General features: G+C 43.9%; 1 protein-coding gene across 3 annotated transcripts in view; it reads right to left on the reverse strand.

Moving 5' to 3' along the window:
* The window catches only part of ZSWIM8 (zinc finger SWIM-type containing 8), a 54,847-nt gene that overhangs the window by 7,782 nt on the left and 34,899 nt on the right, over window positions 1-12,166 (reverse strand). For 2 of the 3 annotated variants that reach the window (XM_064430477.1, XM_064430478.1), the window contains exons 10-21: window positions 10,238-11,246; window positions 9,349-9,480; window positions 8,649-8,828; window positions 7,166-7,349; window positions 6,497-6,595; window positions 5,507-5,631; window positions 4,033-4,264; window positions 3,640-3,792; window positions 2,460-2,682; window positions 1,995-2,284; window positions 1,027-1,250; window positions 261-743 (exon numbers count right to left, since the gene is read on the reverse strand). In XM_064430477.1, the coding sequence (XP_064286547.1) occupies window positions 261-743; window positions 1,027-1,250; window positions 1,995-2,284; window positions 2,460-2,682; window positions 3,640-3,792; window positions 4,033-4,264; window positions 5,507-5,631; window positions 6,497-6,595; window positions 7,166-7,349; window positions 8,649-8,828; window positions 9,349-9,480; window positions 10,238-11,246 (3,334 nt within the window). Of the gene's footprint in view, window positions 1-260; window positions 744-1,026; window positions 1,251-1,994; window positions 2,285-2,459; window positions 2,683-3,639; window positions 3,796-4,032; window positions 4,265-5,506; window positions 5,632-6,496; window positions 6,596-7,165; window positions 7,350-8,648; window positions 8,829-9,348; window positions 9,481-10,237; window positions 11,247-12,166 lie in introns of all 3 variants that reach the window. The other variant, XM_064430475.1, reaches the window with a different exon arrangement.

The following is a 12,166-nucleotide window of genomic DNA, read 5'->3' on the forward strand; positions in this document are numbered from 1 at the left end:
CAACAGAAATTAAGAACCACTGATGAATTATATTTTATATTCTCTTGAGACTTTAAACACAGCTACAAAAGGCTCTTTATTGTGCAAATGCTGAGCTGGAGGGCCAAAATAAGTCACCAACTGGCAACTGAGAGCAGAAAGAGAGACCTGATCTCAAATTATGACAGGTCTGAGCCCCATGCTCTCTGCACTCCAACATACTCCCCCAGAAGCAGCCACACAAGGTCACAGTAAATGAACAAGGCACAGCCAGAACTCACCTGTGGGTACGCCGAGCCAGGGACCGGGAAGACAGCTGGGCGCGGCATGTGCTGGATCGTGTGTCCGATATACTGGGGATTACAGGGGATGTGAGTCTGAAGGGTGGTGTAAGGGTGGAGACCCTGCGTGTGGGTATGTGCCATTGCTGGCCCTGCCACCGTGTGCTGCTGGTACATGGTTGACCCCACAGAGATCACTGGCATGACGGTTGCTGCTGCAGTTACTGCAGCTGCCACTGTCACTGTGGTCGGCTCCGAGGTCACCCGGCTGTCTGCCAAGCCACGCGCTGCTTCAGACGCGGCCCGGGCGCCACCGGCACTGCAGCCAGTGGCACCTTCTCTCTGGGCTGGGGTCCCACCAACAGTCTGTTCATAAAGCCAGTACCACTGATGAGCTACTTCAAAGAGGACTTCTGGGTACACGCCACCTCCTTTAGCTGCCTCTTCTACTGCCATGCAGGCCTTTTCCAGCATCAGGTTGTCCTGGGAGCAGTGAAACAAAAGAAGTTAAGAATGTAAAATGAGAAACACAAGAAGGAAAAACTGCAAGAGGGGAGAAGTACAAGGCACTCTAAAATGACTAATACTATGGGGACCAGACAGATGCTATGCAGCAGAATAACCAGTGTTATTCATGAAACATAGGAAATCCAGAGAACTGGGATTAAGGCCAGGCAGTAGCAAAGGAGCCAACCCCACAGGTAACAACAGCACATCCTTGATGCTAGCAATCAGCCTCCACTAGCAGCTGCCATATGATACTCACCTGTTCCTTACACTGCACCAGAGCCCTCTGGATCTCGTTTGGGTTCAGGGCATGGGCATGAGGCAGGCAGCTGAGTGCCAGTTCAGCAGCTGCCCGCACCATGTTGGAGTCTCTGGCCCGCGAAGCTCTGTCTGCCAACGATGCCACCTCTGGGGGAGTTAGATGTCCATCCCAACACTCCACTAAGATGTTCAAGGCTGCGCTACCAATCTCCATGGCCTGCCCTAAGAAGAAGAGTGAGAGAGACTCTCACACCACTGTATGCCCAGCACAGTTACAGTCAGCTTTCTTTCAACAGCAGGTGCACTCTTCACTTCCTTCAGCAGCAGTGACACAGCCCAGTTACTTCCCTTAAGGTTCACATCAAATTTACGCGCTTCCTCCCAAAACACAGGACCAACGAGAGCCCTCAATGAGCAAGTGGTGAGGACACCATTACTTAAGCTAAAATGCATTGGAAATAGCAAAAAGTACTTGCTATAGGTGATTTTAGTACCCACAAACCAGTCTGGACTGTCAGACTATTAATTCATGTTGGGAAAACATGAATTTTTGAAGGTGTGTTTTTTATACATCTAAAAGCCATATGGATAGGTAGTAGGTATGGGTGCAGTCAGAAGAAAGAGGAAAGTGAAAACTGAACACAGCCAGAGAGCATGTTCAGACTTGACAAATGTCTGTCCCTTCAGCACACTTCTGAAGGAGAGATAAAGACCAGTCTCTGTATGAGAAGTGGGCTTTTTAGACTGAAGCATGTTGCAGTACAAACAAGAAAGAGGTCACAAGAACTTTCCAGGCCCAAGTAACCACCACTGTGTAAATCACTGCTGATCAGCAACCACTGCAGCTGTGTGAGCTGCTCACATGGCTCCTACAGCACACCAGTATTACCATTTCCAAGAACAAGCGTGCCTCCCTACCCCACTTCCTACCCAAAAGTCAGCCTCCCAATAAAGTTTTGCTGTAACCTGTGATCCAAGAGACATGCGAGGAGTAAGTTCGAGAGAGCCAGTTGGGAGACACGAAGTTGTGCAGCCCCAGTGCATACAGCCCAATCTCAAAGGCGCAGAGGTGAAGGTTGCGGTGTGGTCCCTGGTGCCCACCACTGGAGGAAGGGTGGGTGAAGATAGAGGTACTGCTGTTTCCACCTGCTTTGATAAGGACTGTCTTGGCCAATTCAAAGTAGAAGTGAGCAGCTGCCTCTGAGGGCTGGTTTGGGACATGAGGAGCATGGCTCTCCAGCCGCCTCCCTTTGTACCTAGAAGAAAGACAGAGGAATCTTTCAGATAAGTACCCCAAGTTTGCCAGCTGGAGCTCCTGTCTTTAGGGTCCAGAGGAAACAAAGCAAATTTTCCCCATAAAGTATTTCCCAGTGCACACATGCCATGCCCCTGGCCTAGAGGCTGCCTTTGTGCATTGCAATTATTCATTACCTGCCAACTTCCACAGTCTTTGCACGGGCTCCCCCACTAGCTCTCCTACTGCCACTGGAAGAGGAAGATCCCAGTGAATCACTTGAAGAACTGCTGATGCTGTCACTGTCCTGTCCTCTGCCCCAGGATGTTGTTGCCCAGCCCCCACGTAGAGGACGCCGACTGAGTGTTGGAGAACTGTCAGAGGTGGTTTCAGGAGCACTGCTGTCAATACTAGCCATGCCTACAACACCAGAACCAACACAGAAATGTAATGTCACCAGGGTTGGTAAATACAATGCAGGAAGGTAAACTCTGAACCATATCACCTGCAGTACCAGCTAAGATCAGTTGTTTCAGTGACTGCCTTAGGGCTGACAGGCATTCATTGTAAATTGAGAGAGATTAAATCAAATCAATTTGGCCACAGACATCAATGACATTTTGTAATTCTTGCATTAAAATGCAGAAGAGCCCAAGAACAAGGTATCTTTATTTCCCCCTTCACACCATCACAGCCCCTCGTTCCACCTGCCAACTTTTGTGGCAGAGTATAATAACAAGAAGCAAATGCACTTACAAGGTCAAGTTCCACAGATTATACAAATAGGAAAAAAACCCTTCAGATACATGCTGCACAAACTTCACATTCTCTGCCTCTAACTTATACCCTTCCCAAGAGAAGTGTAGAGAGGCAGCAGCTTCTCTGAATTTGTTTCTGGTCCAGGAGCACAGTGCTGCACTTCTAGAGTCAGCAGTCATTGAGCTCCAGGTATCTAATCCATCACACAGAACATAACTGGTTCAAGAAAGGCAGGAAACTTATGGAGCAAGTCTTATTTGTCCATGTCAAACACCTCAGAGATACTCAGCTGCTTCTGTTGTACTGGAAAGGCTGACAAGTAAAATCCCAGAGTCATAGAACAGGTTTCTCCAAGTCCCATCCAACCTGGTCTTGAACTCCCAGGGATGGGGCAATGCACCACTTCTCTGTGCAACCTGTTCAGAGCCTCATGACCCTTACAATAAAGAACTTATTCCTAATGTCCAATCTAAACCTCCCATCTTTCAGTTTAAAGCTGTTATCCTTTGTCATATCACTACGTGTCCTTGTAAAAAGCTCTTCTCTGGCTTTCTTGGGTACACCCCAGCAGACTGCCTAAGAGAGCACTAGATGCTGTAGGAGCTAGTCCATTCCCACCTGTGTGTTTCTTCTTCTGCCTGACAGGTGAACCCCAGCATCTCCCATTGTATCCACCTCGGTTTCCAAGGGCCAGACGACTGGGGACCTTTCCCTCTTGTTTCAAAACAGTGGCCTCTGCAGCTGGCTCACAGGGGGACCTCTGAGAGCTCTCTGCTAAACAGAACAGTGACAACGTAAACATCATCTTGTTTCTGTATCTCTAGAATCAGACAAGGCCATTTAAAAGATACAAGCATCAAAAGATAAAGGATTTTAATAAAATGAATTATATTTATGAGCAGTCTTCTTTCAAATCATCTGACACTAGGCCAAGAACATTTAACTCAAGATTTGGAAAATGGGCTGTAACTATGGAAAATTTTAGCAAAGCTGTTACAAAACACTTCTTACCCTGTGTACTCTTCTCCACAAAGTTCTCAGGACTGCTCTGGACTGCAGTGCTTACAGCAGCTTGCTGAGTGACAGAAGTCCCTGGAAGCTGCTGGATAGCTGCAGCAGACTGGGCAGCATGTTTGGAAGGAGATTTTTGATTGGCAACTGCAGGCTTGCTGGATGAGTAGAAAGAACTCAGCGTCTGTGGTTTGTGAGTTTGACTCTCTCTGTCCAGGAGCTTGTCTAAAATCTTCAACAATAAGGGGGAAAAAAAAGAAGGCACTCAGCAGAAGGGTAAGAGACCAGGCATTACACTAAGACAAAGAGGTAAAATACCAAATCAACTTCCTGGTGGACAACAAATTTTATCTGTTGGAGAAAAAAAGAAAATGCTTATTTTCTAGAAAATATGCATCATCTTCCTGCACCAAAGAGCAATGCAATGCACAGTTGAGAGCCACGTGGTCTGCATTACTTGAGGAAGCAAAGACTCAGTAATACTACACTTTTCAAGTAAAGCCAGTGGCTGTTTCAAGTGAAAGACCCAAAACTCACAAAAAATAAGCAATTCTGGTATATCAAGAACAGAATGGAAAATTCTAAATTTAGTTCTGACAGATGTTCTTTAAGTCACAAAAATTCCACACTTACCATTCAAAAAATCCTGTCATACATTACTGAGAAATGGGCAAAGCCAGTAGAGAAACTGCTTTATACTGGCCTGCAGTAACATTTTCTTGTCATAATTTATTACATAATTGGGGAACAATGCATCACCACATTCTAAGGGTTTGTCCACTTCTATTGTTTGTTCTCACATTTAATCAACACCACAAGTCTGACAGATCATTTATGCATACATGATTGATATCACAGCATCTCTGTTATTCCCTGGAGAAGACTATAGGAAAAATGCTTCTCTTTTAGAAGACAAAAAGACACTAATAATGTAGTTTTTGCTGTGTAGGAGGATTTCTGAATATAAAATATTAATAAAATCCTTTCTGAAGCTTCAGCAGTTTTCAATTTTTTTTTCTTCCTTTGGGGTGGAGAGGCAGAGTTTTGCTCTCTCTCTCATGCATAGGAAATTAAGACAGGTGTACTGAACTAGTATATCAAAGAGGTGAGAGGTTAAAAAACAGCTTTTGCTAGCTATACTGTTCTGCAAACCAATATCACTGCAGCAAAACATATGCAATTCCATACCATACACAGACTGCATACCAAAACCCCTTAGGAGTGGACTTGTCTTAGCAATAAAAGCAGTGACAACACATCTCCTGACTGGATCTTAAGAAATCTCTGGAAAGAGTGCCTCTCCCAGGGCAACACACTCTGCACAATTTTGCAGCAGTGGATGAATACAAATACCACAACACAGCTTGTAAAACATCAATATGTGACACAGCAACTTGTACTCACTGGCAAAACTATCAAATCCATCAAAACCCAAACCTTCCTTCTCCCTTTCCCCTTTCAAAGGGAAACTCACCTTCTTCAGCTTAGACTGATCATCCTTGTAAGTGATCATCAGGGCTAGTGCCAGATCCCCTTTCTCCCTTCGTGTGCCTTCACACAACAGAGGATGTTCTGCTTCACTGACAGTTGTTTTCATACCTGCAGCCCATAAAACAGAGCATGAAGAGACAAGTGAGCTCATGGGACTACACTACATCCTGAGAGCTGTCTATACTTCAGACTGCTTTAATCGCTTCACTGTTACAGGCAAAAAAATATTTCTTCAAAAACCTTCAAAAAGAGGCCATGAATAAACAGAAGCTGCAGTCTGCCCCTAGAATACTAAGTTGGTCACAACTGTCAGAACAACCAGATACTAAAAGGTTACAGGAAGAGTCCAGGCAAGCCTACAACTCTATCTTGAAACAAATCTTTTGCTTCTGCAGATGCTACCAGCCAGCATTCCAACACCACAAAAAACTCCTCCTCTTTCTTTCAGAAATGAGGCAACAAACAACAGGTCTTGTCTAATCCATTTCTTTTTGCATACTGCTTTAAAACATGCATACAGTATTGTCAACATGTATACAATCACTGCTTTGTTGTTGAAGCAAATGAGGCAAGAATTCAGTACAATGCTGAGATCCTGAATGATATGATAATGTTTGTTTTAATCTTTCACTATCATTGTCTAATCTCTTAAAAAATTATTGCCTTTTGTTCTCTGAAACTGTCCATTTCCACTGAAGTCCAGGCAATACATATTTCCTGACAAAAGAGCAAGCAGAAAGCTAAAATTCATGTTACTACCTAAACACTGAGTTCTTATCCAGTGTTCTCCTTCCATTTTTTCACAGCTTTGCAATGATACCTCAAACCCTGGCATGTAGAATCCTGCATCTGGTTGTCAAACTCTGCAAACACTTCTATTTCTGCACCAAACTGGAATGAACTCCTGCCATTCAAAATGGGAAAGCATGCAGAACATGGATGAAGGCAGACTTTCCTTGTGAAAGATTCTTACCAAGAGCAGCAACAGCTGCCTCAAAACCAAGCTCTTCATCTCCAGGCATTTCATTATTCCAGTTACGGCTTGGGGGTCTAGAGCCTGTAGGAGAAACCACTGAAAGAAGACAACAGAATTAGTGTTCATCTTTCAAAGCTAAGGCTTCAAAACAAAAGCCATTTCTGAGAGCTTTCTGAATTTGCAGAGCTTCCTGTGGTCCTATTCTTAGCTTCATACCAGTTTCAAGACCATAGCACCTTACAGGGTTTTCTTGCCATTTCTCTCTCTAAACTCAGAAGGCTCCAAACCAGTATACTGCCAAGTCAGTCTTCAAATCCCAGGTTGCTGTGCTCTTTTTATATTCTAGATTTACATTAGCTTCCTCTGAATATAACCAGCATAAAAGCAGTAAAGTCAGTAATTTATAACTATTTTACAAACACACATAGAATGCTGAAATGTCTTAAGTGTGCAGTTGTTTTCAAATGTAGGCAGAAGGAGAAACTGTTCCACCAGGGAACAAAAATATCTTTAATACAATGTAGAGGCAAATGCAAGCAACAGCGTATGAAGAATTAAACAAACTTTGGTTCTTCTTTTACAGAAGACATTTTCTCTTTGAAAATCCCTCAAGACCTGGCATCTCAGAATATGCCCTGCACACGCTCAGGCCAATGTTGTCAGTACCTGGAGTGCACAGGACATCAAATATAAAGCTTGCCAACATCAGAGGCAGGACAGGACGGTAATCACACAAGGTCCCTTCTCGCAGCTCTTCAGCTCTTCCTCGAATAGTGTTCATCTCATTGGTGCCCAAGGGAATCTTCTTCAAGAGGGCTGCAATCTCAGATTCCTGATAAGCCAGCTTCACCTGGTAGTATCCACAAGGAAAGAGAATAAAAGCTGTCAACAGCACACTCCTCTGTGGGACATAGATCATTCTCCCCTATACATAAATTACAGCAATAGTTTTTATTAGTTTATTAAATGATGGCAATGCTTACCAGCCTAGCCACCATTACAATTCTCTCCACAATGAAAACAGGTTTTCAAATCTAATGACAGTCTTGCTTCATATTTATAAAGAAATTTTTAAAATAAAATGATCATTTTTCAGCTGCATACAGAAAAAATGCATCAGCTCTCATAAGAACATCAGCAGAAGTATGTGACTGGATAGGCCAGTGGAAAAGGTGGTTACTTGTAATTGTAGGAAGAAAGGATGCTATGTTAAGTGATACATCCATTTGAGACACCAGAGACTGATTAGCAGAAGAAGGGGCACAGTTGCAGCACACATGCCATCAGGATGAAGACATTTCACTGCTCTGTGTCTGTATTCTCTCCATTCTTAACATGGAAAGCAGTAGTTTTCTTTACGGTAGCACGTGACTGCCAAACTCACAATCTTCTAATCAGACCATAAGAAGTACAGATAATTAGTGTAATAATTGTAGTCGGTGGATAACTAGCAACAATACACACTCTAAGGGACTGAACAACCCTGCAGTGAAAAGCAAGGTAGCTGTAAATCACAGAGACGTGGGTCTTCACTGGACACTTTTTTCAAAACCGGAATCCTCATAGTAATCAAGGAGTGTCCAAAATAATATGCTTGTATAGTGCATATGCTTGACTACCAGTGAATGAGGTATCAGCAAAAGCAAAAATTTTCAAACACATAACAATTGCACAAGTTCACCCTAAGGAATAACTTTCAAACCATTTCACTGATGTAAATATGGACAAATACGGATATTTACAAATGACTTTGTTTTCCCCATATTAGTGAAGCAAAATGAAAACATATTTAAGATAAGAACTAGGCTGTTTTTACCCAAATAATACATTCATTAAAATTTTTATACTCATTTAAATATTTTCAGACCTATAGCTTCATGTGAAATCAAAGACCTGTTGACACTTGAGCTCTGAGCTTCCTATCAATGAAGGTAACAACAGCTGAAGTGATATTGCTAATAATTTTTTTAGGAGATCAACATGTCTTAATGGGATGTGCACTCAACTGATTTAGTTCTATTGCAATCCATTTTAAGAAAACATATAAAAGCACAACCAAACTTCAGGCACTGAAATTTAAACCATGTGAGCAAACACATTCCAAGAGAACAACATTTACGGATACTGTCTTTTTGAGATATTTAATTACCTCCAGAGCCTTGGTAGAGGCAGGTGGTCTCTGCAGCTCCAGAGCAAACATTCCTATTCGGAAGGCCAAGTTATGGTACTCCAGCCGCTCACTCAAGACAGTCAGCAAGAAAGCTGCTTTAGACAAGGTGTTGGTTGCCATCCATGTCTGCTTGCTGGTTGACACCTTGTTCTTTTTGCCCTGTTTAGGAGGAATTTGTCACAGGACACTTTCCTAAACATCCTAAATGACTCTATGCTTGTCCTCTTATCCTTTGCAGTAATTACAGACATGAGAAAGAATAAAATACATTTAGATTTTGCTCCTTCTGCTGAGGAATCTCAAATTTCAGTGGTTACCACTGAACATCATTGCTTCCCCCTGTGTCACCCCAGCACAACACAGTGAAAGAGCCGGCCTGTGGACAAGACACATGTTCCCTATTGGACTGATGCTGTGCAGGCAGATGTCACACGCCCATCCCTCCCAAAGGAACCCTTCTACACAACAAACACTACTTAGTGTCACTGCAACTGATTTTCCAGAAGTTTATGCTTATGTCCAAGTCTCTTATTCTGAAACAGCAAAACTACGAACATTTCCAGCGATGGACATTATGAAATAGGAGACTAAGGTTTTGGAGAGAATCACAAGAAACAGGATCACCTGCACAGAGCTGCACTAACATCAAGACTACTGATGGTTGCTGCCATCTCTCTACCTTAGTTGGTGGCTGCTCCACTTTGAGATCTGGAGGGTTGGCCAGCAGGTCCCTGGCAAGCTCTACAGTCAAGCGGCAAGCCTCACTACTGTATCCGTGTGCGTACAGTGCCTCTGCACAGGCAAACAGGATCTGCAAGAAGGAACAAATGGTCGTGTTCAAACCACACTACCCGGCCTGGAATCAGCCTGCTCAAACCACTTATCACAAAGACTGCAAGTACAATTCACTACTAATTTCAGCAGCAGGTATTCTCAGAGTCCTCCTTGCCTAGTCCTTCACCACCGCTCCTTGAAGCACTCCCCTAAAAAGCCTTTTCTTACATTATTAAGTCCCAGCCTTTCTCCAAGTGCTGCGAGATCAGAGAATAGCTCAAAAAATACTAAACTTCAAACTATTACTATTTCCATGCATTGCCATTTGGCTGCTTGGTTATATAGGTGCAATCTCTAAGCACATTTTGTGGTTACTACCGGAATAAGACACAGTTTATTTAGACTGTTTGTCTTTTCCAAATGGTTGAATTTAAGCTTTTCTTGCTGAGCATGCCTTAGTCTTAATTTCAGATCATTTTCAAGGGTTAGACTAGGTGAAAAGCACACACTGTTTTGTCTACATTTGTAAATCCTGGAGTGTGAGATGGGACTAACTAAAACTGGGACACACATGCAGTTAGCACAGAAATAGGGAATCAAGCTTGTGGGAAGCAGACATATGCTACCACTGCATTAAGCTTGTAGATACCTTACGACACAGTTATCACAACATTGTAATTAAGCACTTGATTTAACAACATCCTAGGTTAAGTGTGACAGCTATGAACATGGTGAGACCATGATTTATACAACACAAAACTGCAAAACAGCATTTTGAACTAGATTCAACTTACCTCCATCCGGTTCTCCTGTTCCAGAGGCTTGATACCAGCAAATATATCCTGCTCCTCTTCAATTCCCCCTTCAGCTTTGTCATCATCTTCCTTGGCTACCTCTTGTGGATTCAGATAGTACACCTGGTAATCATCTTCCTCTTCTCCATCATCCCCTCCCCCTGCTGCACCGTTCTCTCCCATTTCCTCTGGCTTCAGACTCACACCACCAGAGTTCTCATCTGCAGAAGGCAGGTCATCATCACCACTACCCATCTCCCCCACAGGATCCTTGGGGGGTTTCTTGGCCATGGAACTGCTCCTGAGAGTAGGCTCTGGTCCCTCAGAGAAGTACACTCCACCATCCTCCTCAAAGGCATCCCTGTAGCTCCTGCTCAGTGGACTTTCTGCAAAACTGAAGGTATTGCTGGCTTCTGCTCCCAGTGCCAAGCTGCTGTCATCCAGGCTCATCTCTGCCAAGTCTGGCTCCAGAGAGCTGTCCTCACTGCTCATACGGCGTTTCCCACTGTGTTTACTGGTCAAGCCTTTGCTCACTGGCAACTTTGCTTTGCTCACTGCAGTCTTATAGACAGCTTTATCCCCTTCTGCCGAGAGCCGTCTGAGAACCCTCTGCGGTGTTTCAGAGACAACTTTCCTCTTTCCAGTGAGCTCTTTTGGACGAACCGCTGGCTCCTGGGGCGAGGGCCGCAGCCTGTCCCCGGGCTGCAGACACGGTCCCCCAGGCTCCTGGCCGTGGGTCCTACCAGCCTCACAGGCACTTTCCACACACTGCAACCGGCAGCTCCTCTGCTGGATGGCCTTTACCCAACAGAACGAGTTCTTCTTGTCAGTGCTGCTATACGTAATCCCAGGAATGGGATAAGCTTCCTCCCAGTTGAAGTAACAGGCTTCTACAGCTGGCTTGAAACCTTGGAAGAGCTTCTCCAGTGATTTCTTGTGCTGACCTCTCTTAACATTATCTATGACTTTCAGCTGCCACTGTCTGAGCTGTGAGCAAAGATCCCTGCGCCTAAGAGAAGAAAGGGGACAGGTTAGGAAGCAGACACAAAAAGCACCTGCAACAAACTACTACTTAACCCACAGAACATTTCCTTCCTTTGGCCAGAAACATCATCTGCTGAATTAAGTTAATGCTAAATACAGGCAGCACCAATAGGAAGACAGGCTGAAAAAAGCAAACAGATAAATTAACAACTGGGTTCTAGACAGGTTCAGATCAGAACGTTTTCAGATCAGGTTCATGACCCAGAAACAAAAGAATATCACCAACATGAAAGCACAACACAAACTGGGAGGTTTAAAATAAAACAGTGTCTGCCCTATTTGCTTATCTGCCCTAAGTAAGGTGTTAGTGATTTGAGTCTCAGGAGTCCCAGATGAGTGAGAGGAGTCTCAGAGTCAGTCTCAGTTCCATGGGGAACTGCCCTTGGAAACACTCATAAAACAGTTTGCAGCAGCTGTGAAACAGCCCTGTGAATAACTCCAGTTAAGACATGAACAAGTACAACCTAAATAGCCTACCCAGGGAAGCACAATGACAGGACCATCTAATCTCCCTCCCAGGCATTTTCCTTTTTACCCTAATGTACCTATATAGAGTCCAACAACTTAATTTAAGCTTTAGCGGGCTGTCCTCAGGAGAACAAACTGTTGCAAACCATAGGGACAGCAATAATTGATGTTCAAGTAACTCTGAAGAAGCAGCAAGCTGGCAGGACTACATAGACTCATGTTACACAGTTAGTCCCATGCCCTCCTATTACTATGGGAAGAACAGAATAGTTCTGCAATTTCCAGCTCCAATTCTCACAGAGGGCCTACGCACTTGAGCAAAATAGTCTAAATGGTCATCCAATTCAAGAGAAATTTCTAGAGATTTCACCACATGTCTGAATCAACGGCCATTCTGTTTCTGCCACACATTTCTGA

The sequence above is a fragment of the Passer domesticus genome, chromosome 8 (assembly GCF_036417665.1).
Source record: "Passer domesticus isolate bPasDom1 chromosome 8, bPasDom1.hap1, whole genome shotgun sequence".
NCBI classification, from domain to species: Eukaryota; Metazoa; Chordata; class Aves; order Passeriformes; family Passeridae; genus Passer; species Passer domesticus.